This window comes from Oreochromis niloticus, linkage group LG18, assembly GCF_001858045.2.
Source record: "Oreochromis niloticus isolate F11D_XX linkage group LG18, O_niloticus_UMD_NMBU, whole genome shotgun sequence".
NCBI classification, from domain to species: Eukaryota; Metazoa; Chordata; class Actinopteri; order Cichliformes; family Cichlidae; genus Oreochromis; species Oreochromis niloticus.
In genome coordinates, this window is record NC_031982.2 from 36,633,031 (window position 1) to 36,658,266 (window position 25,236).

The following is a 25,236-nucleotide window of genomic DNA, read 5'->3' on the forward strand; positions in this document are numbered from 1 at the left end:
TTGTTGTACTGATTATCACAGGTTCATCGTGGCTACCTCAAAAGCGGTGAGTATCACCATCAGTCCCTCATGATGCTTCTGTGCAAAAATTGTGACTTTAAACTGAACGGCGCACCCTGGTGGCAACGCGGTTCACCATGAAAGACGAAGTGGCTTTTGAGGGGCTTGGAAATTTTAAAAAGTCTTGGAATTTGGCCCAAACCTCCAATGTGATGAGGGCTTTGTTGTTATGTGATCATTTTCCTTGAATAGTGCAAAATGGCTCCACAGCGCCCCCTACAAAATTTCAAAACATCAGCCCCTGCTCTGTGTTTTATTTATAAGTCTGAAACCTGGTAAGCTTATGGAGGATATCAAGATGTACAAAAAAGTCTCTTGGAGCAATATCCCAAATCCAACAGGAAGTCAGCCATTTTAAAATTAATGTGTAATTTTAGCCACTTTTTCGCCTCTTTTCAGGCCTCATACTTTGACGAACTCCTCCAAGGGATTTCATCAGATTAACCCGATCTCCTGTGTGTGGAATCTAAAGACCTTTGTGATGTTAAATTGCGAAGCTTTTTACGTTCAGGGAAACGGGGTGGCCATGGCGGCACGTGGAGTTTCAATCCCTCGCCAAAAAGCAGTAATCTGCTGTCACTCAAAAACACAATGTCCAATCTCTCCCAAAGTTCGCAGAAGTGATGAGACTCAAGGTCGGAAATGTTTGTTATCCCATTTGTCAGTAATGGTTAGAGCGCCACCTAGTGGGACGACTATAATAATGATTGAATGAGATGAATCGTTAGCTGGTGGCTCTAGGCATGAATTCCATCAATGTGACATCAAATCGGACGTGCTGGTTGTAGGTGTTGGGCGTGGCCCGACGTGCCGGGGTGCGAGGGCCCTCATAACGCTGCTTGCAGCTTTAATTTTCTTGTTGCATTCGCAAAGACTATCCAAAGACATTTTGGTTATAGTCAAATAGACACTCTCTGATTGCAGACTGAGGAGGTTGTGGTGTTACAACCCCAGGACTGAGAAAAAAGACTCTTTACACAATATATTCACTTGCCACCTGGTTAGAAGTGGCCATTGATGAAAATATATTTTACTTCCTCTTGTCTTTGTTTGTATTGTATCCCAGGGAAGTTCTAAGTTGTTCAGGTTGGAACATTTGTACTTAGAGTTGGTTAAGTTTCCTTTGGTGTATCAGTATCGAGCTGATGTTTATGAGTGTATGTTAAGGACGGATGTGCTCCAGTCCATCAAAACTTTAAAGTGCTGGACACCGATGGTAAATTGCCATCAGACCCTAAATAAATTGTCCTCTGCTGTTATCCATATTGCTTCACTCATTCTTTGGTGAGTAGACGTATTGGTTACACTGACAGCCAGTCTTTGGTTTTCACAGTGAAAAAGTTACAGAAAAAATAACAAGGAAGAAAAACTGTTTCCATTTCATTTACATTTATTCATGTATTTGCTAACAGGAAAAGTGATCCATCCCACTGAATCCAGCCTGAAAGCTAAAGTGCTTCTATCTGTTCACTAACAGGAAGTGTAAGAAAGAAGTGAAAAAATATATAAAACAGGAAACAGCGATTCAGGGAGGAGCACGGAGGAGTGACTGAACTACAGAAGAGAGAAAACCTTCCACGTTTCATTAACAGACCACAAAGGTTAAAGATTTCCAACATGCTGCCACTGGACTGTTATCTTATTTCTCTACTGATGATGACTTCTCTAACAGGTACGTTATTATGTGATGTTTACATTTAAAAAATATTTTAGTCATTGATAAATATGATTACACTGAAGAAAATGGGACATTGTACAAAACATATTTGTCTCATTTTAGGAGTCAGATGTGAAGAACTCACTGCAGACAACGAAGACACGTCCAGTTTAGAAAGCAGCGCAGTTACTCTGTCCTACAGATACTCCAAACAAGCGTATGAAAGCGATGAATTTTACTGGTATCGACAACATCCAGGAAAAGCACCAGAGCTCCTGATCGCTCACATGGGATCAAAGAATTTAATGAAACGAGAATCCTCCAGAGTGTCTTTCAAAGTGCTCGATGACAGAAGACAAATAACAATTTCCTCTGCTGCAGTGACAGACTCTGCTGTGTACTACTGTGCTGTGAGGCCCACAGTGACAGGAAACACCAAAACTCTGTACAAAAACCTTTGGAGCAAAGACAACAGAATACTCCACAACATCCACTAGAGGGAGCCACACACCTTTGTTAGGATACAGACTAACACATATCACACAGCTGTGATGAAGAGCTTCAGGTGAAGTTAATGTGATGTGAGCCTCCTCCTCCTCCTGTCTACAGAAACCTGTCTGACTCCAGCTGTGAACATCAGACCACTCACAGCTAACTCCCAGTGAACATCACTTCCAACATTTCTCCTCTGGAAAAATGGAAAAACTGGCTGTGATTTGGATCTTTGCAGCTCTCGTAGGTACGTATGTTTCTGACAGGAACACCTGAAATTCAAAGACATGTTTACAGCGTTACAGATCCAGTTTGGATTTTCTTTGAGCTCAAGTTTGGAGTGATGATTAAACAGAAAATATTTCAAGTGTGAAATCAGAGAAACTTCAGAGAAATCAGCAGTAAAAGCTGTTTAAAAAAAACACAGTAATACTCACAGATACTCAGCCTCATGGATAATGTTAGTCTGATGGCTTCATTTTCTCTACTCTTCCAGGACTCACAGCTGGAGACTCAATCACTCCTCAACAAACTGAAGTCACTGAAACAGAAGGAAAATCTGTCAAACTCACATGTAGCTATGAGACAGATGCAGATGGTGTTGAGCTTCACTGGTACAGACATCATTCTGACCTTCAGGCTCCTCAGTTTATACTCTGGAAACAAGCAAGATCATGGACTAGAGAGTATATTCCTGATGATCGATATAAATCAGAAACGTCAGATACAACAACTAATCTGACCATAACAGCCCTAACCCTGGCAGACACAGCTCTCTACTACTGTGCTCTAGAAACACAGTGATACAAAGTGTAGAAGAGGCTGTACAAAAACCTGAACACAGATATCTGACTACTCTTCAAAGAGGAGGGAAGTGGTATTCAAAGCACAGCTTCATATCAGATGGATTCTGCTAATTCCTGTTTTATCAGAGTCACTGTGGTTACAGCTGCTAATGAAACACTGTGGGAGGATTCACATGAGCAGCAAATCCACATCAACCACAAACCAACTGCAGGAACGTTCAAAAAAGTGTAAAATAAAAAATTTTTACTTAAAGCACTTTAGACAATAAAAATACCCAAAGACATGTTATGCATGTTACTTTAAGTGGAGTTTTTCCCACACTTCATCTGTGTAGGTTCTCAGTCATGAAGTACAAACAGCTTAGAATGAAAGTTTCTTTCCTTTTTCATACCTCGGCTTATGTGATGAGGCACAAGATTAATGATGGGTCAGCGATCCTCTTTTATTTTTTTTAATTTTTTTTTTAACCTGTCCCGTTTGGTTCTTTTGCCATCAGAATTATTGTCTAAAGGCGAAGAAAGATGCCCAACGGATTTACTTTACCAAATGGACCATCCCAGCCTTGCCGTAATGGTCTATTTGATTCACCTTTTATTGTTTATTTTATTTTCACTTGCTGAATATGGGACAGACTTGACTGGGGGAAGGAAAGGGGAGAAAGAAAGAGGGAAAGAAAAACAGCGGGGAAGAGGGACGGGGAAAAAGGGCAACAAACCAAAAACCAACAGAATAAGCAGACAAAAAATACATATATCGATCACCTGTTGAGAAAGAAAGAAGAAAGCAAGCAGAAGAAAACGAGAGTAATAAACAACATCACAATGATCTATGGGAATATGACAGTAAATACTAAATATTAAACATTATTGTGCAGCACGTAAGATCGACAGCGCACAGTGTGCTTTGAGGTAGGAGCCAAAAAGGGTGTAGTTTGTGTGTGTGAGCACCCGTGTGTACACCTGTGAGCATGAACGCGCTTGTATTTAAAAGGTTCCTTCATGTAATGATCTGCTAGAGGGTGTGGGGGGCCACAGCCCCGTCCTCCAGGGCATGAAGCAGGTATGGAGGAGATCAAAACTGCCCGTGAGCTCCGCCGGCAGCCAGCTGTGCCTGAGTGACCGAGCCCCGGGCCGAGAGGCCGAGGGCACCCCATCCCCGAAGTGGCCCGAGCGAGCCCAGGCTCCAGGCCCCGATAAGCAGCCGCCAAGGAGTGAGCCGGTGGGTACCTGGGCGCCCACCCCCGGACACAAAGAACCACCAACGCACCGATGTCTGAGGGCGTCCACCACCGGCAGGGGAAGTGGTGGGGGGAGATAGGCCTCCAAACCTTGGAGGGCCTGAGATGTCCCCAGAGAGGTGGGGTCTGATACCCAACCTGACATATAGACACAGACAAACAGGCACACACAGATACAAACATCTATTCCCACCCTCATGCTCTCAACACTCACCCAACGTGGAGACAGACATAGAGAGACACTGTACACACAATCACACTCCCCAAGCGTACTCTAAGCCCCGGGTCTAGGTACCCTTGCCCCTGGAGGGGGAAACTGCGCCCAGACCCAGGTGGTGTTACCCTTTTCTTTGCGGTGGAGAGAAGCAGACCGCCCTGACTCCGCAGCAGCAGGGAGGCCCCACATTCCAGACCCCAGTCGGACGGCCAACTCCTCCTCCCAGCCCCCCTGCTCCAGCAGGCCGCAGAGAACGGGGGTGTAGGAAGACTCCAAACCTCCCTCCACCCGCTCATATGTAGTGTTGATGTATGTGTGTTCTAAGGTGCATTTAAAACCCAGGAGGGCATGGAGCTACCTGCCAGAGCAGCAGGTAAGCGCATAGCCCCTCCTGCTAGCCCTCAATGTCTACGTGTATTTAAAATTGAGAGGTGGGCAGCGACGCCAGGGGTGAGGTGTACACCCTGATGGTGATTGGAATCCGTGTAGCGTGCCCACCCCCAAGATCCTATATGTATGTGTAATGAGAGTGTGAGTAATGTGAATGTCTAAGTTGTGGGATAAAATTGAGGCAGAGGCAGCCAGAAGGGGACAGAGGGGGGGGATGTCTCCTCTGCACCCTGGTGACACACCCCTACCCCAAGGCCCTGCATGTGTGGGTGATTGTGGTGGAGCGGGAAGAGGGAGGCAGCTGGAGATGGGGAGGAAGGAAGGGAGGGGCAAGTGACCCCTCCCTGGGGTCAGCTCCCCCGCTGACCCCAGTAGGCACCCCCATACTCTGGTCAGCGATCCTCTTAAAGGAAAACCCCCTACTAAGGTTAAAAAGCCTGGGACTATCCATTATTAGATTATTTCGGAGAGTTAGAGGCTGCAAAGGTTTGCATGGCTATCTACAAGTGAGGTAAATGTCCTAGAAAAGTGTAACAAACTGCACATATTGTCACCCGTGTTTTTAGAGACTGTTTCCTAGCTTAGGAAGCTAAGTTTGTAGTGTAATGACTCCGTGTTTGTGATGTGATGTCCAGAATCCTGGAAAAAAATAGTTCTTAAACAACTTCAGACCCTTTTAGATGCTAATGATATTTTTTTTTTTTTTTTTTGCCTGTCCCATTTGGTTCTTTAGCCATAAGAATTGCTGTCTGAAGACCAACACGGATACCCAATGGATTTATTTTGCCAAATGGATCATCGAGGCCTTGCCGTATTGGTCCATTTGATCGACCTTTGTTGTTATTATTTATTTTATTTTATTTTCAGTTGTTACAGACGGGACAGACATGACTGAGGGATAGGAAAGGGAGAAAGAAAGCGAGGAAGGAAAAGAAAAACAGAAGGAAAGAGGGACAGTGAGAAAGGGCACTTACAAAGACAAAGAAAAAAAAAATTTCTGGATCAACTGTTGAGAGAAAAAGAAGAGAAAACAAGCAACAACAAAAAAAAACCCAAAGCAACATACTAAACAACACCATCGCATTAATCTAGCTAAGAGTAAACAGCAGTAAATACTAAATATTGAATGTTGTTGTGCAGCATTCAGGACCGACAGCGCACAATGTGCTTTGAAATAGCAGCCAATAAAGGTGTAGTTTATGTCTACGAACAGTGAACACCCATGTGCACACCTGTGTGGATCAGCGCGCTTGTATTCAAAAGGTTTCCCCATGTAACGGTCTGCTAGAGGGTGTGGAGGGCCATAGCCCTTTTAACTGTTGGTTGCTCTGTAGTTTTAGTTTTAATAGATTTGACTTCTGCCTGTGATACGGTTGATCATAACTCTCCAAAAGTTGATTCTGTTCATCTGGACGTAGCGTTTTGTGGCAGAAACGTTTCATCACTCATCCAAGTGACTTCTTCAGTCTCAGCTGACTGCAGGTTTCCCCAAATCTTATAAACAGTACATTTGCATAATGACTGAAACCAGCCCACTGATCATAACATTCATTTATCAAGGCTAGAACATGTAGTTGGTCTTAAAGGCACAGTTTTATCATCGTTCAAATCATATCTCTCAGAGAGGTCGTTCTCCGTTGCAATGGGGCAATACTCTACCTCTTCTGCCCCTATTTACTGTGGTGTCCCACAGGGGTCTGTTTAGGGTCCAACTCTTTCTCCTTGTACATTCTGCCCTTGGGATCCATTTTAAAAAAAAAAAATATCTCCTGCCACTGCTATGCCATTGACATCCAAATTTACTTTTCCCTGAATTTCGATGTCTCTGCCCACAGCAACCACTGCTTAACTGTCTTCATGATGTCAAAGTCTGGTTATCACATAATTTTCTCTCCCTGAATGAAAATAAAACCAAAGCTATTGTTTTGATAGTCATACCCCTTTGGGCCAGCTAACTGATACTGTTGGTCCTCTTGCTAGCCATCTCTCCCACAATGTAAGAAACCCCTGAGAATTTTTGGATAGGTCTTTCAAATTAGAGAAGTAAGTGTCCACAGTGGTTAAAACCAGTTTTTATCAGTTACATCAGATACCCAAAGCGAAGCCCTATCTTCCGATGAAAGACCTTGAAAAACTTATTCATGCATTCATCACCACTTGACTGGACTACTGCAACTCTCTCTGCACACTCTACTTGGGCCTCCAAAGTAGTAATAAACAGGCACTTTTGTTGCCCCCCACCCACCCACCCACCGTGCGGGTTCATGTGCATGCGTGTACCCGTGCGCCTACCCCTGTACAAGGCACTTTTGCTCGTTCGTGTGATTTCTGAGTTCATATATGTTTAACCAGGGTTTTTAATTTAATCAATCAATTATGAAGTGATATTTCTGTGCGAATTTTATACAAGTGTGGAATTACTTTATCTTTTTATCCTAACACTATAGAAAGACTCTGTTTTTAGACAGTCAACCTCAAACAGCAAATTGCGTGTGTTTTAAAAGCAGATTTTCTTGGGTTAGTTAAGCTGAATTTGCATCTTCCCAACTGTGATGCATTGCCACATTGTCTTAACAACAGTGCTTTGTTGACTGTTTCAGACTTCATGACGCCGTGTATCTCGAGAGGTGGGGGAGATGAAGTGTTTTTTGTCTGTCTTGAGAATGGGGGAAGAGGCATAAAGGTTGATAACAGCCAGCAAACTCTTTCCTTGAGCCTGACACCTACGCACATTTTCGTTAGTTTGTGTATTTGACCGTCTAAATTTCAAATTGCTTAGACAAAATACACATTGACTTTCGATGCCATCTTTAAAACATAGATGTGCAATACATTATTTAATTTTGTTTATCAACCGCTGTGTGCGTTTCGGTTTTGAGTGTGAATTTATACAAACAGGAATTACTGTTGTAAATGCAGGATCAAAGTTCTTAATGGTGCTTTTTAGACACTGATCTGAAAGATGAATGTTTGTGTTAGAAGCAGCTTCGCTGGATTTGTTTTAACTTTTTTTCTTAATTCAGTAACTGTGTGGTCTTTCTGTTTTTCTGGAAAATGTAGGCCAACTTGTGAAATGAGAGCGTGCACTGCTCTTCAGAACTGCCAGCTTTGCTTCTTTCATGCGTCCTCTTTTGATAAAACTGATTTTTTTTATGGATCTTAATGTTTAGGGACAATAGCGAGAGACACACTGACCTGTGTGTCTCTTTAAACTGTAGATGTTTAATTCTATGGCTACATATTATTTATCTCCCACACATATGCTATGTATGAAGGCTCTGGACCTTTCTAAAATGACGTAGAGGCGGATTTAGCGTGATTAATTTATTAAAATTTCAGTTTCTGGGAAGTTTTCAGTTTTCCCTCCTGTGTCTATGAACAGTATGGCTGGTGCAAGCTTTTTGTTTATTTGTGAAACTGAGCGTGGTCGTGGACAATTCCGACTGCGCTGTTTGATTTGAGTTTCGTGTTGGATCACTTTCTTTAATTGTTAATTCTCTGCGAGCAGTGAAGACCCAAACTAGGACTTACAAGTTTTGCCGGGCCCCAGTGACCAGTGCGAGGTTGTGCTGCAGATCCCAGCATGAAAAGACCAGCCAGCTGGTGGAAAGATGCCAGGACATGTGTTGGAACTGACTTTGCTACCCGCACGGAGCGTTTATGACAGGCGGGCGTTGCTTATGCATAAGAGAAAAGCAACAATACAGCGTGTTTCTCTGCTCCAAGACATCCTGTGACAAAGTGGAGGAGCAGTTGAAATGCTCTCCATTTGTACCATATGTGTTTACCTTTTTTTTGCACATTGTACACATCATTCTGTTTCTATGTATTTGCTATGATTTGCTATTTGTCAAGTAACATTGCTGCACTCACTATCCCGGGTTTGTTTGTGTAAGCGTTTTGTTGCTGGCAAATCAAACATTCTGCAAATTAAGGCAAATACTCAGTTACATGTTTCTTTATATTTTATTATGTTACAGATTAAGTCATTTGTTCATACTTACTTTGTCTTTTCAGTCTTCATGAGGGTCAGGTGTGGGGAAACGCCCGCCTACCATTTCCTCATTTTAAAATCCTGATGATGTCACACATGACATCAGCAGGTCAAACCAAGTGGAGGGGTTTCTTTTTCCATAGAGATGCTTCCTTTAGTTTGTGTTAAGGTTTAAATGAATTTGTTGAATGTTTTTCTTTTCATTAATATTGCCATTTAGTTGTGTAAATGTGCATATTAGAAGTATGAAGAGGTTTTGTGTTTTTAGATCATCTGTGTAGAGTTTTAGATCCCTCAGTCTGAGTGAGTGGTACTGGCTGGGCAATTGGAGGGAAATTGATGGCCCTATTTAAAGCCAGTCTCTACCAGATTCAAGAGAGAGGAGAGGTGAGCTGTGTTACCAGAGCCATGTTATGTTGAGTTTTGTTAATTGAATGGATTTGGGGGGAAGTTTTGTTAAGTTATTGTCAGGAAGAGAAAGATATTTTTGTGGATATTTTTATAATCATCATTACCATTTCATTATTAATAGTGATGTTGCATGCAGATGCATTCAGATGTTCAAATATATTGGTATTATATTAGTCTTTATTACAGGTCCAGTAAGAACCACTTTAAACTGTTGAGGTGAATCTATAATTTTAAAGGCTTTTGAATGTTTTTATATTTTTACACTGAAGTCTTCAGTGGGTGAGAGACTGAGTTGCAGGCTGACAGGAAACGCCAGGCTTTGCAAAAGTGAAACTGAAAACAGAGTCTGAGTGTAAGCCAAGAGCAGGGTGTTTTATTGTGCATTAATATCTCTGATTAAGCTTTAAGTAGTTGTATTAGATTGAAACATTTGTTTTATACATTTTACATATAAGTCAAGATAGGCACACACAGGATGGCCTTAGCCTGGTTGTTTAAGTTGAGGTCAATTAAGGTGCAGCGTGTATGTACAGACATACACACACATAGTTTCAGTTGTGGCCTTCTGTCTAGTGGAAAGGTTACAAGGTCTGGCTGGGGAGCTGAGAGGTGAAACAAAGGGCAGCAGAAGCTGACATACACATACACACATATTAGACTCATTTATATAGGTAAGAGTTTAATCATGTTTTGCTGTAACTGCAAAGTTGGGGTGCGTACATGTTAGTCTGTTCCAGGAAGTACACCAGATGTCCCAGAGATAAGCGACAGCGAAGACGAGCTGAGGGGAAGCATCGAGCCGAAGACAATGTTCTTTTTTAAAACTATGTTAAAAGTTGTCAACAGAACATTTGTGGTTTTGGATTGACGTATGTTGTATTGTGTCTGAGGGGGGGGGGAGCAGTATCACCCCCAACCCTATAAAGCCTTTGTCTGACTATTATAAGTTAGTTCGACGCTGAAATCTGCACAGTGTTCGGACTCCACATGTGTTCATTAAAATGCCGTCTAATTGCACCGGCCGGATCAGTGGTGGTTATTTCTGGATTCCTCTCTCAACATTGAACCTTAACATTATACATTAAATTAAGTTCACTGTAAATAAATTGATCATCTCTGGAAATCAGAAATGTCTGCCTAGTCTGCTTCCCTACCACCTTCCTTGATGTTTGAGTCTGACTACCTCACACATCCGCGGTCCTTTCACAGGGTAAGCATGTGTGTGTTATAGCCGGCGCTTCATAAATGTCTGTCTGTCAGCGCTGGTTATTCAAACTATGTTTAAAATGTGACTCATTTGTTGTCCAAAAACATTTCCTCTAAATCAGTAATTAAGTTACTGATTTAAAAATATATATTTTCAATTTTTAGCTGAATGTCAAACATATGATAGACTCTTGAGCATATTTATATAGCAAAATTCACAATGGTATACCCATATTAAATAAAAGATGCCCCTCTAATGCAAGCCTCTGAACTATATGTTGATAATGAAGCGTATCTCTACCTCTATAGCTGAAAAGAGTCTGTTATAGTCTGCGCGGATCTGCTGATTTGTTTTTTAATGTGGCACTTTTTTTTTTCACGAACTGCAGATGATGAACTCCTCTTTGTTTGAGAAAGTGTCCCTGATCTATTGCTGCTCATACTTACTGAGTTCCCTAGCTACTTCTTTACTGTGTCAGTAAACTTTCTGATCAAGAAAGGTATCGTAGATTTAAAGACACATCTTAATTGAAGCAAAGGCAAAAAATTGGAATGAATTTCATGTGGCTGTGAGTCAGTCAGTCATGGGGATAATGTGACAAATCTTTTGTGGGCCCTAATAATGATCAATGGTAATTGAAGAGGAAGCTTGAACCCTGGCTCTGGACATTTTCATGACAAGTGACAGCGCAGACATCTGCTAATGAGAGAACATGTTTTATCATCATAAAGGCTGTGATATGAAGCATTGTTAAAGTGTCACTTCAGTAATGCTGCTGGGAGAAAGTGTTGACTCATGTTTTAATAGATGACTTAAAACACTAAACTCGTATTTCACTGGGTTATTTTTAAAGAATATAACATCTGGTAGGACGATGAGTTTTACTTCTCACTGTCCGTGTTATGTCATAATATCTATTTATCATGTATGCTACTTTGCTCTGTGGACTGTAAAATGTTTCATTGTATCCATGAAATAAACCAGACTTTCACCGTCTGCATCTTTTACTGTTTTTCTGCTTTTGTTCACTCCAAGTTTGACAAAATCTACAGACATCCAGAGTTGACTCACTAACAATGTGGAGCAGTCTCAGTGTATTTAGCTGCTTTTTCCCTAAACACAATCAGCTGACTGAGAGAAATGCTTGTAGTCCTCACTTTGGTCATTGTGAACGCTGAAGGAGATTTGTTCCATAGACACCTCATACTAGTGTTTCCTGCACTTACATCAAACACTACTGCGTTCTATTTAAATCCAGATTCCTTTTATAGTTTGCAGTAAAATTTGTTAAACCGTTGCTTAACAAGCCAGAAGTCACTCTTTACTAACACATTGTAGATAAGTTTATTGCTGAACCACACAGCTAGCAGTCTCACACACGCTTTAGGTTTTTGAAGTTTTGTGTGTAACGGTTTAGTCTATCAAACATTACCCTATTCTCCCCAGTATCACAACAGTATGACTCCCAAAGTACGGCTCCGTAAACAAACAAGGACTCTAAAGTCAGAACAGAAAGATACAGTTGGAAGATGAATGATTGTGTTTTTTATGAGGCGGTCGCACTTTTCTCCCTCTCCCTTATCTTTCCTGCTTGGCTTCTCATGTCTTCTGTATAGTCCCTCAGTCTTGTTCTCTACAAACCTAAAGAATTATGAATTTAAACAACTGGTCCCGTAACCAAATCGACATCTTCCTGGGCTTGGGAGAGTCCAACTGTCCTGCGGAGACATTTGCTGCCTGTTAAGAGATTTTTTAGAATTTTGGGATTTTTATTATGTTGTGCTTAAAAGTACGTTTCTTTATCTAAATATGTTTGCTCTTTCAGTATTAAGCTTAAATAGGTAAGTCACATTTTGTGCAGACTCCTAAATGGGGAAGTTACATACACTCTGTACTCCACAGGAAGCCTGCAGGCAGCACGGGTCTATTTTATCTCTTCCTGTATGTGCTCTGTGAATAAAAAGACTGTGTGTGTGTTGTTGTTTTTTTGTTTGTTTGTTTGTTTTTTGTTTTTTTTTGTTTTTTTACTGCAGGGTGCGAGTCTCCCTGAGTCTCACCCGTGTACACGTTAAACCTGTCTGAGCATTTTCATTCCGACCTGAGTTGCAATACAGGAAAACTCCTGACACTGCCGGATACTCGATGGTCGGTTGCGTCGGGTGTCTGGCGACACTCTTGATGGAGGACATTGAACGACATCGACCAATTCAGAACCACAATAACACCCATACGGTAAAAAAATACATTTTTCCTGGCCAAAATATATTTCAAATATATGGTAAATATATTTTGTATTTGTGATGCTCCAAAAAATATATTTTTGAAATTGAAAATATATTTCTTTCAAACCAAAATACATTTCAAAACATATTTTAGGGTGAAGAAAATACATTTCCAACCTTACAGTAGAATGTATATCAAAGTATCCTCTATTTAAAATGTATTTAGTGCAATAATGATAATAATACTAAAAGTAACATGTTTTATGCACATCTGCAAAAAACAGTTGGATTAAAAAAAAAACAGAGTCAAAGGTCTATCACGAATTAGGTTGTTTATTCATTTGCTTACAGTATTTCACATTACACAATATCTCACTATAATGTAGCGTTCATTGACTTTGAAATTATCTGTCAGTGATACAGTAAACAAGATACAACAACTGCTATGTACACTTTAGTTTTTGACAATATATACAAAATAGTACTTAAAGGAACACACTCCACTTTTTTTGGAAATAGGCTCATTCTCCATCTCCCTCAGAGTTAAAAATGCAGCGTCTTCTTTCTAGATCCGTACGTTAATGGGACTCTGGAGCGTGATCTTACGGGATGGGGCGTAGCCAGGATTTTTGGTCGAGGCGCCATATTAGCAGGCCAAACAAATGCTTGCTGTGTGGTCGGTTGTAATGTTACATTGCACTACCGGCAAAGGAATAAGCTTGAAAACAGGCTCTCTTTTCATTGTTTCCTCACCTGGAAGCATCATGAGGGAGCTTATGTGTTGGATGTTACCAAAAGAAGGCGTCTAGCCTGGATAGCAGCTGCGAGACGAGCTGATATTCAGTTCTCTACCATCTAAGTTCTAAATAAATTCATATTATTCTTTATAGCCTGTTAGTTTTATTTTCAATGCGCTCTGAGATCACAGCACAAACTTAGAACAAACATGCAGAACTACCTTCTATTTATAGAATTGCTAATTATTTGGCATTATTGCAGCAAACCAGCCTATGAAATGAAAGAAACAAATCCTGACTGGGTTCCAACACTACACATGGGGCACTACAAAATCCCTGTTTCAAACTACATGCTACATACCACCATACCAATCAGATTACTTCATCCATGTGTGGGTAAAAAGCTGACCCTTCTGGATAAGATGGCAAAGGTTTGCTGCGTTTTGGTGAACATGTGCCCCAGTGTGGTAGTAAAACCAGGGAAAAATGCTCTTGTTAAATACTCTTAAGTCTTGTGCTGTTTATGTACTGATAAGTTTTCAAAAGAGACAGTAAATTACAGAATGGTAGTAGTGGGTGATATTATTTAAATGCTGTCATGATTTTTTGTGAACATTTTGTCATTTGTAAACTATACATAACATTGATTCTACATTGTAACTGATTTGATGTTCTACAAAGTGCTTTTAATTAAAAATAGGCAAACATTTCTTTGTTTCTTTATTCAACTTTTGAACAGTGGTACTTAGTAAGTACATATTCAGTAAATGCAAAGTATTTACATGGCCCCCTAAATTAAAACATTATGGGTTATTCAGAACAGAACTATGCTTGGAAAAATATTGTCCCATCAGTTGATCCAACTCCTCCACAGTAGCAGGTGGAACTTTTCTTTTTTGAGGACAGCTTCTTTTACCTGTCACAACGAATGGTCTGTTTATGTTTTGATCAAGAGCCTTTTTTTGGGCAGCTGAAGAGGAGAAGTCTATCTTATGGCCAACCTCTGACTGTATCTTGGTCATATTACCAGGCAAAACCCAGTATGCAGGTTCATCTGTAAAAGTCCTTGTGCCACAGATCAACACTGTTGCTTCTACATTAAACAGAAGAGCAGCGACATGGCTGCAGGTCTCCACAACTCCGGCCATACAGGTGTAGTGGGCGGCTTCAACCTTCCCTGTGATGCTCACAGTGACCCATGGCTGCAATGCTGCAATTCAGTCTTTAAGAGTGCAGTACCTGAAACACACACAGACAAAGTTCATTTAAAGACAAGAACTTTAATAAGCCAAGGCCGACACAAATGTGTTTTATCTACTTTCAAATCCATTTATCATAAATATAACAAATAAAGTGTTTTTATGCATCCCCTATCATCCATCTATAGAACACTGCATGTTATATTCTAAATCTGCCTGTTCTCTTTCAGAAACCTGCCTGCAGAAAATGAACCTAAAGTATGTAATGCAAGGATGTAATCACTTTCAAGAGGGAGAAAACATAATCTCCAAAAGTTGAATCTGTTCATCTGGACGTAGCGTTTTGTGGGAGAAACGTTTCGTCACTCATCCAAGTGACTTCTTCAGTCTCAGCTGACTGCAGGTTTCCCCAAACCTTATAAACAGGACATTTGCATAATGACTGAAACCAGCCCACTGAAGGAACAATGGGCTGTGAGGTCAGTTCCTTAATCATAAACATAATGTTCAACTTTAAGTGACAATTATGGACACCTAATATGATAAGGAGATTCTGCAGGTCATTAATCAATGTATAAAACTAAAACAGAATGTATTTTTAGTGACACAGGACACAAACAAGGAAGCAAGATGTGTAATTAGGATTATTTATAATAAATATGAATTAATTAGGGCAATTTCTTTAACCATAAAGAATAACTAAATCCTTCAGGACAATGTCACATCAGTGCACTGAACTCACTATGTTATCCCTCTAACAGAGCCTCCACATGTTCTCACTGTAATTATGAATCATGAATGAATTTATGCTTGCACTAATCTGAATGTTCGGGGGGAATCAAACGCATTTTACTCGCAGTACTCAAGCTGACTTACCTTTGCTTGAATGACGGCGTACTCACAACGTGGAGGCTTAAAAATAGCCAAATCTTGTACCCAGTCCTTGGTGAATTGGATGTGCGCCTCCAGAGATTTATAATTGCGAAATTGGTGCGCCGTGTATGCGCTGACTCCACAAACAAGGTACCAGAGTAGATCATGCTAAGTCAATAGCGGTTTGGTCTTCAGGGTTTCTACTCCACGGCCGTATTTCATACGGGTCCACATTTCAACAATCAAGTACCGTCTCTTTGCATCTGGACACAATCTGTCTCTATACCGTCATTTTCTTTTGAGCTACGTTTCAGAATGGTTCGTAGCAATCTTGTTTTGATTCGTGGCCAGCCAAGATGGTGCTGCACTCCCACAATGCATTGCGGCATTACGTCAACTCCAAAGCCCTGTGCGTGCAGGAGAGTATGCGCATGCGCATTTCCATGGTCGTTTAAAAAATAAAGATATAATGAAAAGTAATTAATAAAAATTTAATATTTAAACATTCCCACAAATGTGCAATGAACGTGCAAAAACTCTCTTTATTAGTTGTTGCTGTTTCTTTCTTTGTTCCTTTTTTTTTTTTTTTTTTGAAAAATAACGACGTCTCTGAGGCGCGAATTCCGACAGTGAGAGGAACGGCCGGATACAGGAGACGGGAAGAAACAAGCCGATTATGTTCGCGTTAATTAGTGTGAATGCTTGTAAAAGCATTCACAGTATTGTTCTTCTAATCTTTATTATTAGTGTGAATGCTTGTAAAAGCATTCACAGTATTGTTCTTCTAATCTTTATTATTATTATATATTCCGTACGTTTTTTGGCATCTAACTCCTTCAAAACCGTTCAACTTAGAAAAACCATTCAAACACCGTTAGATTCCTCTTCTTTTGGACATGACTGCTTCTATTTTTTTCATTTATAACATTTATCTTTTTAAAATTATTCAACTTTTTTCAACAAAAATTTCCCATGCATTTCAATGGGGAGACCCTTCAAATTCTCATTCAACTTACTCCTCTTCAAACTGTATCTACTTCCACATACATTGACGTAGAGCCATCATTCAAACTTTAAAACGAAGACAAGACATTCAACTATTCAACTTGTATTTATCTTTTCAATATCTATTATACTTTTTCTTCAGTTCCAGTTTAAGTTTCATGCTGTTTTTTCAGTCGTTTCAGAGTTTATAATGGGTGTGTATGGGACGGAATGTTGGGGCTAGAGTGAGACAGCTCAACTGCCAGAGTGAGAGGAGCAAAAAAATTAATCTTAAAATATTTTTTAAAACTGCTGCTGTGTGAGCAGCTTTTGCTCTACAGGTATGATTTTACCCTCAAAACGTAGCCATCGCTGTCCTCTTTCATCCAATGTGTTTACTATTGTACTAGGTGTTATGGTTCTTTCATAAATGTCACCAAAGCACAGCCTCCTCCCTCCAACTCCTCCATAGACTCTAATGTTAAAATGGCTCAGAAGGTTCCTTTGAAAATCAGAAGAGCATGGTGTTTTTACACTCTCACCACGTCCATATAATAAACTCCACAGGCATGAAAACTGAGAATTTGGTAGACTGGACATTGCTGCCGCTCACGGTGAAAGAATTTCGTCAATAGAACCTGTATTTTTCATTTGGGAGCGATTTGTTTCGGCCTGACTTTTCTGTTCATTTTAAGCAGCAAAAGTGAGGTGCATGTCTGTGAGCGTGTGTATGGAGCCATTGGGTGCAGTCACTATAGCAACCAGGCTCACACCTGCCTAACGAGCTCTGTCTCTCACTGTGCCAAGATTCATCTTAAACACTTCTCTTTCAACTGCTGCTGTGTCCACAGTGTTTGGTCTATAGCCATCATTTTACCCTCAAAACGTCGCCATCGTTGTTCTCTTTTCAACAGTGTGTCTTTCAGAGCTCAGAGATGTAAAGTTTTTAAACTGTGTGGATCCAAGTGGAAGGATGAGATTTTAGTCATTCAGTGATTCAAAGAATATGAACTTTTAATATTCATTCAGATGTTTTCTGACTCTAAATAGTCTTTTCTCATTTTTTAGGTTTTTCTAATTTACATTTAAAACATTTTCAGCTCTTTTCTAACTTCTTCTCTGTGGATGTCAGCTTTTAGCAGTTCAGCTTTAGGTGCAAATTTCTGTATTTTTCATCCCATTCAACATTTTTAACTTAAAATTCAGCAATTAATTCATTTCAGCGCATATATTCAGATTCAAGCATTCACACTGCAGTTTCTTCAGAAAATGCACTTTCTAGTTCTATTTTATTATTATCTATTCCGTACGTTTTTTGTACTCCTACTCCTTCAAAACCGTTCAACTTAGAAAAACCATTCAAACACCGTTAGATTCCTCTTCTTTTGGACATGACTGCTTCTATTTTTCTCATTTTTAACATTTATATTTTTAATTTTATTCAACTTTTTTCAACAAAAATTTCCCATGTATTTCAATGGGGAGACCCTTCAAATCATCATTCAACTTACTCATTTTAAACTCCTACTACTTCGACATACATTGACGTAGAGCCACCATTCAAACTTTAAATCGAAGACAAGACATTCAACTATTGAACTTGTATTTATCTTTTCAATATCTCTTATACTTTTTCTTCAGTTCCAGTTTAAGTTTCATGATGTTTTTTCACCCGTTTCAGAGTTTATAATGGGTGTGTATGGGACGGAATGTTGGGGCTAGAGTGAGACAGCTGAACTGCTAGAGTGAGAGGAGCGAAAAAATTAATCTTAAAATATTTTTTAAAACTGCCGCTGTGTCCGCAGCGTCTGCTCTACAGGTATGATTTTACCCTCAAAACGTAGCCATCGCTGTCCTCTTTCATCCAATGTGTTTACTATTGTACTAGGTGTTATGGTTCTTTCATAAATGTCACCAATGCACAGCCTCCTCCCTCCAACTCCTCCATAGACTCTAATGTTAAAATGGCTCAGAAGGTTCGTTTGAAAAGCAGAAGAGCATGGTGTTTTTACACTGTCACCACGTCCATATAATAAACTCCACAGGCATGAAAACTGAGAATTAGGTAGACTGGACATTGCTGTCGCTCACGGTGAAAGAATTTCGTCAATAGGACCTGTACTTTTCATTTGGGAGCGATTTGTTTCGACCTGACTTTTCTGTTCATTTTAAGCAGCAAAAGTGAGGTGCATGTCTGTGTGCGTGTGTATGGAGCCACTGGGTGCAGTCACTATAGCAACCAGGCTCACACCTGCCTGCCTAACGAGCTCTCTCTCTCTCACTGTGCCAAGATTCATCTTAAACACTTCTCTTTAAACTGCTGCTGTGTCCACAGTGTTTGGTCTACAGCCATCATTTTACCCTCAAAACGAAGCCATCGTTCTTCTCTTTCCAACAGCATGTCTTTCAAAGCTCAGAGATGTAAACCTTTAAAAGTGTGTGGATCCAAGTGGAGGGATTACACTTTGGTCATTCAGTGATTCAAAGAATATGAACTTTTAATATTCATTCAGATGTTTTCTGACTCTAAATTTTCTGTTCTCATTTCTTAGGTTTTCCAAATTTTAATTTAAAAACTTTTCAGCTATTTTCCAACTTCTTCTCTGTGCTTGTCAGCTTTTAGCAGTTCAGCACTTTTGTTTTCAGGTGCAAATTTCTGTATTTTTCATCTCATTCAACATTTTTAACTTAAAATTCAGCAATTAATTCTTTTCAGTGCATATATTCAGATTCAAGCATTCACACTGCAGTTTCTTCAGAAAATGCACTTTCTAGTTAGGTAAAAAATTCTCAATTCTGCCAACTGAACATATACGAGATTTTAATGAGGATGAATAATTAGCCGGCATGGAGGAAACGGACCTTTATTTGGTGGAGTGGCGACAAGGAGCCAAAAGGCGGGTGGCCGGTCTATGAAGCCTCCATCATCAAGCTAGCAGGTGCCTTTTCTCATATATTACTTTATTCTCGCTTATTTGGCACGGAAGCGTAGAGCTGCCACCCAGGACAAAGAGAAATATAAGTATATCACGTTATAACGTGAAAAGTTTATCGTTCTAACAATATACTATCATGTTAGTACAATATACTTTTCATGTTTGAACAACATTGTACGAGCAATGTACATAATTATCACGTCCGTACAATATTGTGCGAACGTGACAATTATGTATATTGTAATAACGTGATATTATATTATACAAACATGAAAAGCATAATGTTAGAACAATAAACATTTAATGTTATAACGTGATATAGCTCTATTTTTCTTTTGCCTGGGTGGCAGCTCCACGCTTCCATAATGTGGTAATCAAAATATGTAACTTAATTAATTATGTTGTGACGTACTTTTGCCTTTTCTTATTATTCTGCCTTCTCAGAAAGGGGAAAAATACAAATAAAACTGTTTACACTTGTTATATACAATAACTATCAAAACCTATTCACATTTAATTTGGCTTTCACAGAAATCCCACCTCTCCTTCTGGCTACAGAGTACTTACCAAGGTTAGAAACAAAGCACAGTTATGCTTTATTAATGTTCGCTAATTAAAATGTTCCACATTTTCTTGCTTTTTAAGTCATTTTTAGGCTTTTTAGAGTTTTTGGTTTTTTTAGCAGTAATGTTTCTGCCTATTTATTTCAGCCCATGAAATCGAATGCAGATCTTCCTGATGTGAGATTTATATAAATGTAAGTAATTTTGTTTGTCATTGTCATTAATGTTGTTGCTGTTGTTGTTTTTGTGCAGTTTGCAATCATATAAACCTAGCAAGCATCAGTCAGCACAGTGACTAACCTAAACTGATTCTTGCTTTATTCACATATATTATATGTAATTATATATACCTGCACATTGTACCTAGGGTTGCAGCCACTTGGCCCCACCCCATTGTTGTGACAGCCCTGATTGTACTTATACACTGCATCTGCCACATTAATGTATTTTTAAGTGACTTGTTTGTAATACATGAATTTGTTTCTTACAGATGTCAAAGTCTCAACCTCATGCTGCCCTCCCCCATCCTCCTAAAGTAAGTATTTGTTGTTGTAGTTTTTATGCAGTGTCTGTGTCACATGCTAATCATAATTATTGAAATAACTGTTTTCTAACAGATTTTCCAAAACACTAGTTATATTTGTTGTCATTCAGACTAATACTACTGCTTAGACATTGCTTAGTGGTCATGCATGTTTGACAAGCTTGTTATGATACCAAAACAGTAGGCCTATCACAATAATCGATATATCGACTTAACACACAATACATGTACATGACCTCAATAATTGTTAATGATGCAATTTATCTGCCATTATATTTACAAAAATAAAATATAATAATAACAACACAATAACATTAAATAACATTGTTTTCTATTTGTTAGAAAATTTACTATTTATTCAAGTTTTTATGGTATCTAATATTTTGATACCTAATTTCCATGATCTAAATATTTTAAGAACTAGATGTTGGTTTGTCAATTGAAAGTGTGTAGATCTTGCATTATTATGGTGTTATATTATGATTATACATTCAAAGACATAAAATGGTCTTAAAATGACAATGACATAACTTGTCGCAATTGTTTATGGGGCAATATACCGACCAACAAAAAGTTGTTATCGTAACAGGCCTTCAAAACAGACGGTTTTATGATTGATAAATTCAAAAAATAAATACATTTAATTTCTCTGAGATTCTCTAATATTCAGTTACAGTTCACAACACAGCTACCTGTACATGCAGTATTAATACTGTAAATATAAATCTCTGCATTTAGCATCCCACTAGAAGAATCACAGTTACTGCCTCTTTTTTTTTTTTTTACAAATACCTGTACTATTACTAACACATTTACTGTTTTACTTTTAGCCTGTGGATACAAATGCAGATTTCCTTAATGTAAGTTGTGCATTTTAATTACATCATGTTATTTTTATTATTATTTATTTATTTATTTTATTTTACATTCAAATATGATTGCTAGTAGGTAGGTAAAGAATAGTTCACCTATAATTGATATTCCCAATTAATTTCTCATTGAATCTCATTTCTGATTGAATGCCTTTGTTTGTTTGCCTTTTTTTTACTATAACAAAACATTTTTGCAGGATATATATGGTGAATTTATATGCATAGATACAGTCGTAGTGCTTGACACATGCACACAGCAGTAGATGTACTAAAAAGGAAATAATTACAATCATGATGTTGATTGCTGATGTCAGTATATATATTTTAGGGGAATGTTTTGTTTTTCACCCAAAATGAACTATATTGTTTCAGAAGAGATTTATTACTCTGCCTGACTCTTATATATTGTTCTGTTTTTTGTTTGTTTTTGTTATTTTCAGGTTCAATAGTGCGTGTTCTTCTAATGGCCGCCTTCCCACTGGAAGTTTTGATCCACAGCAATTTAAAAGGTAAACAGCTTTGAAAGTCAGTTCAAATGGTTAGCTAATAGTATTCTAAAAAGCCTACTTCTCTGTCACCAGTTTCTTTACCAAAAAGTACCCATAAAAGTATCTCTCAATAGCATATCATTGTAGTTCAAATGTTTAGTTGTACAAATATCAGATTTTTGGAAATCTAAAACTAGTCAAACACTCAAATGTTCATGCTTTTTATAGGAGCACAGATCAAAACGGACATCGGCGCAGAGCGAAGAACTGCCCTTCATAAGGACACTATGACAGCCATATATAGTAAGTGAAGACTTTCTGTGTATCTAAAATTGCATACAGCACAAGTAACTTACTTTGCAACCATTAAAATAGGTTGTAAAGTAAGTTACCAATACAAATAGGTGATGATGCATTGTAGTGGTTGGTCTCAGACAAAGAAGGTCAACAGATTTATGAATGCTGGAGGGTAAGGAGAGACAACCAAAAGGGGTGTTAGCATTACTGTAATGTGAACTGGATAGACTTTCCATCTAGGAAAAAAAAGAGGTAAAATTATGCGTAAAATATATCTGTATTAATATCTGTATCTATATAAACAGAAATATCTGTTTGCTAAATGAAGCCAGCTAACATAAATCATATTTTTATTTTAACTCTGATAAAAGTAATAGAACTGTGACTTTTGTTTGTTACAGTGGCCGTAAGGAAGAGGTTTCCCAATGTGTCCAGAAGGGCTTTGAGGATTGCAGTGAAAGCTGGGGGAACTGAGACTGCTGGAAAAGGAAAAGAAATTACATTTAAAGTATGTTGACTTATGTTCACACAATCACACACACATATACACATACACACACATATGTGTACATATATATATATATACACACATATATATGTATATGTGTGTCTGTGTTTCTTTTAGAATGTTTAAGTATGTAATGAGAATAAAATTATAAAATGAATATTCCTTGCTTGATTGATATGCTATATGTATGTTTTAAACATCAAATAAAGATTTCTTTCAGCTGTTACATGTGAATGTGTTTTCTTAGAAATATATGAAGGGTTAAATTTATATATTTTTGAATGATTTTAAATAAGTTTAAATTGTATTTTGAAATATATTTTATAAATATATTTCAAAATAAAAAAACAGCCAAAAAATATATGTGTTAAAACACATTTCAAAATATATTATAAATATATTTTTTAAATATATTTTAAAATATACAAAAAATGGCCAAAAATATATGTGCTAAAATATATTTCAAAATATATAAATATATTTTAAAATGTATTTTAGCACATATATTTTTTGGCCATTTTTTGTATATTTTAAAATATATTTCAAAATGTATTTTAAAATATATTTTTTTACCGTATGGGCAGAGTTCTGGCTGATTGGACCTGGCTTATCGAAGAACAAGAAGCGGCTACAGCTGTTCAAAATCCCGCAAGGCTGGCTGACATGATAGACGATGGGCAGGGCTGTGAGTACTCAGACTGTGTTTTGAACGCAATATGGATAAGATCTTGAAGAAGAACAACGGGAATTGAGAGAATTGGTGACCAGTGACGGACATTGGACCAACTATAAAAATTGGATGCAGTTGTTCGCACTAAACCCAAACATTCACCATCTTCACTCATGCAGCTATCCCACTGGCGCCAGTTGAAGGTCTGCCAAGGTCGAAGCCGACTGGAACAACAAATTCTTCCCATGATAACAGGATTGTTGTCAGAACTCTTTGTCCCTCCTTCAAGGCCATCAACATTGATCGAAGATTGTTGACTTTGCTTACCGGGGAAAGGGACACTTTCTCTCGGTTGAACACGGAACACGCACACATACATGTGATGATTCATGTGCTGATGTGTTTTCTCTGTTCTCAAACTGATCTCCCTGTTGGAGCTCAGTCTGGGGGGAGTTCTTTTTCTCCTCGTCTTTCCTCGTGTTGTGCATCTTCCATGGTTACAGCTCTCTGACCTGTCTTCCCCGTGTGATGTTTGTGTAATGTATGTATGGTCGGAAGGGTAAGATGGTGCTGGCAAGGCTGGCAGCCTTAACCCAATTTCCCTCGGGATGAATAAAGTATTATCAATCTACCCCACCCCCTTGTTCTCTGTGCTGTTGTTCTTGTGTGTGTGCACCTTAAAGTCAAAGTATACATTATCCATACTTACAAAAAACATTTGAATTTCATTTAGAACTGAGATTCTAAGTTGTAAGCAGAAATCTTATGTTCAGCCGGAAGCATGTTTCCCCACTTTGACAATGCTGAGGTGTCAAATCCATGATCCAACAGATGGTTTGTTACATGCGGGCGAGAAGGGCAAGCTTTACTTACACAGCCTCACACACTATAGATGTTTAAAGTTCTTGTGTACAATGGTTTAGCCATATTTATAGCATATTTGCAGCTCTGGAGGCCAGGATTACTGAATTGGAGACTCGGCTTCGCACCCTTCATTCACCCGTAGCTAGCCAGGCCCCTGTAGCTGGTGCAGCCGAAGATAGCGTAGGCCACGCTAGCTGTTCCCCGGCAGACCCCAAGCAGCTGGGGAAAGAGGGCGGCTGGGTGACAGTGAGGAGGAAGCATAGTCCTAAACAGAAGCCCCAGGTACACCACCAACCTGTTCATGTGTCTAACCGTTTTTCCCCACTCGGCAACACACCCGCCGGGGGTCAAACTCTGGTAATTGGTGATTCTGTTCTCAGACATGTGAAGCTAGAGACACCGGCAACCATAGTCAATTGTCTTCCAGGGGCCAGAGCAGGCGACATTGAAGGAAATTTAAAACTGCTGGCTAAGGGTAAACGTAAATACAGTAAGATCATAATTCACGTCGGCAGTGATGACACCCGGTTACGCCAATCGGAGGTCACTAAAATCAATATTGAATCGGTGTGTAACTTTGCCAAAACAATGTGGGACTCTGTAGTTTTCTCTGGTCCCCTCCCCAATCAGACCAGGAGTGACATGTTTAGCCGCATGTTCTCCTTAAATTGCTGGCTGTCTGAGTGGTGTCCCAGAAACGATGTGGGCTTCATAGATAATTGGCAAACCTTCTGGAGGAAACCTGGTCTTGTTAGGAGAGATGGCATCCATCCCACTTTGGATGGAGCAGCTCTCATTTCTAGAAATATGGACCAATTTATTAAACCCCCCAAAATATGACTATCCAGAGTTGGGACCAGGAAGCAGAGTTGCAGTCTTACACGCCTCTCTGCAGCTTCTCTCCTCCTGCTACCCCCCCAAAAACCCATCTCCATTGAGACTGTGTCAGCTCCCAAAAAGACAAAAAACAAACTAAAAACCAGCAATAAACAACTTAAACATAAAAA

At 39.1% G+C, this 25,236-nt stretch overlaps 1 long non-coding RNA gene and 1 gene segment (V, D, J or C); both read left to right on the forward strand.

Annotated features, from left to right (window-relative positions):
• The first annotated feature begins 1,503 nt into the window (after positions 1–1,503).
• LOC109201834 (T cell receptor alpha variable 3-like) lies at positions 1,504–2,266 on the forward strand. The segment is given in 2 exon segments: positions 1,504–1,732; positions 1,841–2,266. Coding segments are annotated over 2 exon segments (429 nt in total).
• A 17,010-nt stretch (positions 2,267–19,276) lies between these two features.
• LOC109201835 (uncharacterized) lies at positions 19,277–22,942 on the forward strand. The gene is made up of 8 exons (XR_002061750.2): positions 19,277–19,426; positions 19,955–19,994; positions 20,134–20,180; positions 20,477–20,521; positions 21,361–21,390; positions 21,843–21,911; positions 22,119–22,193; positions 22,589–22,942. It is a non-coding gene; the product is annotated as an uncharacterized LOC109201835 (long non-coding RNA).
• Positions 22,943–25,236: the final 2,294 nt, after the last annotated feature.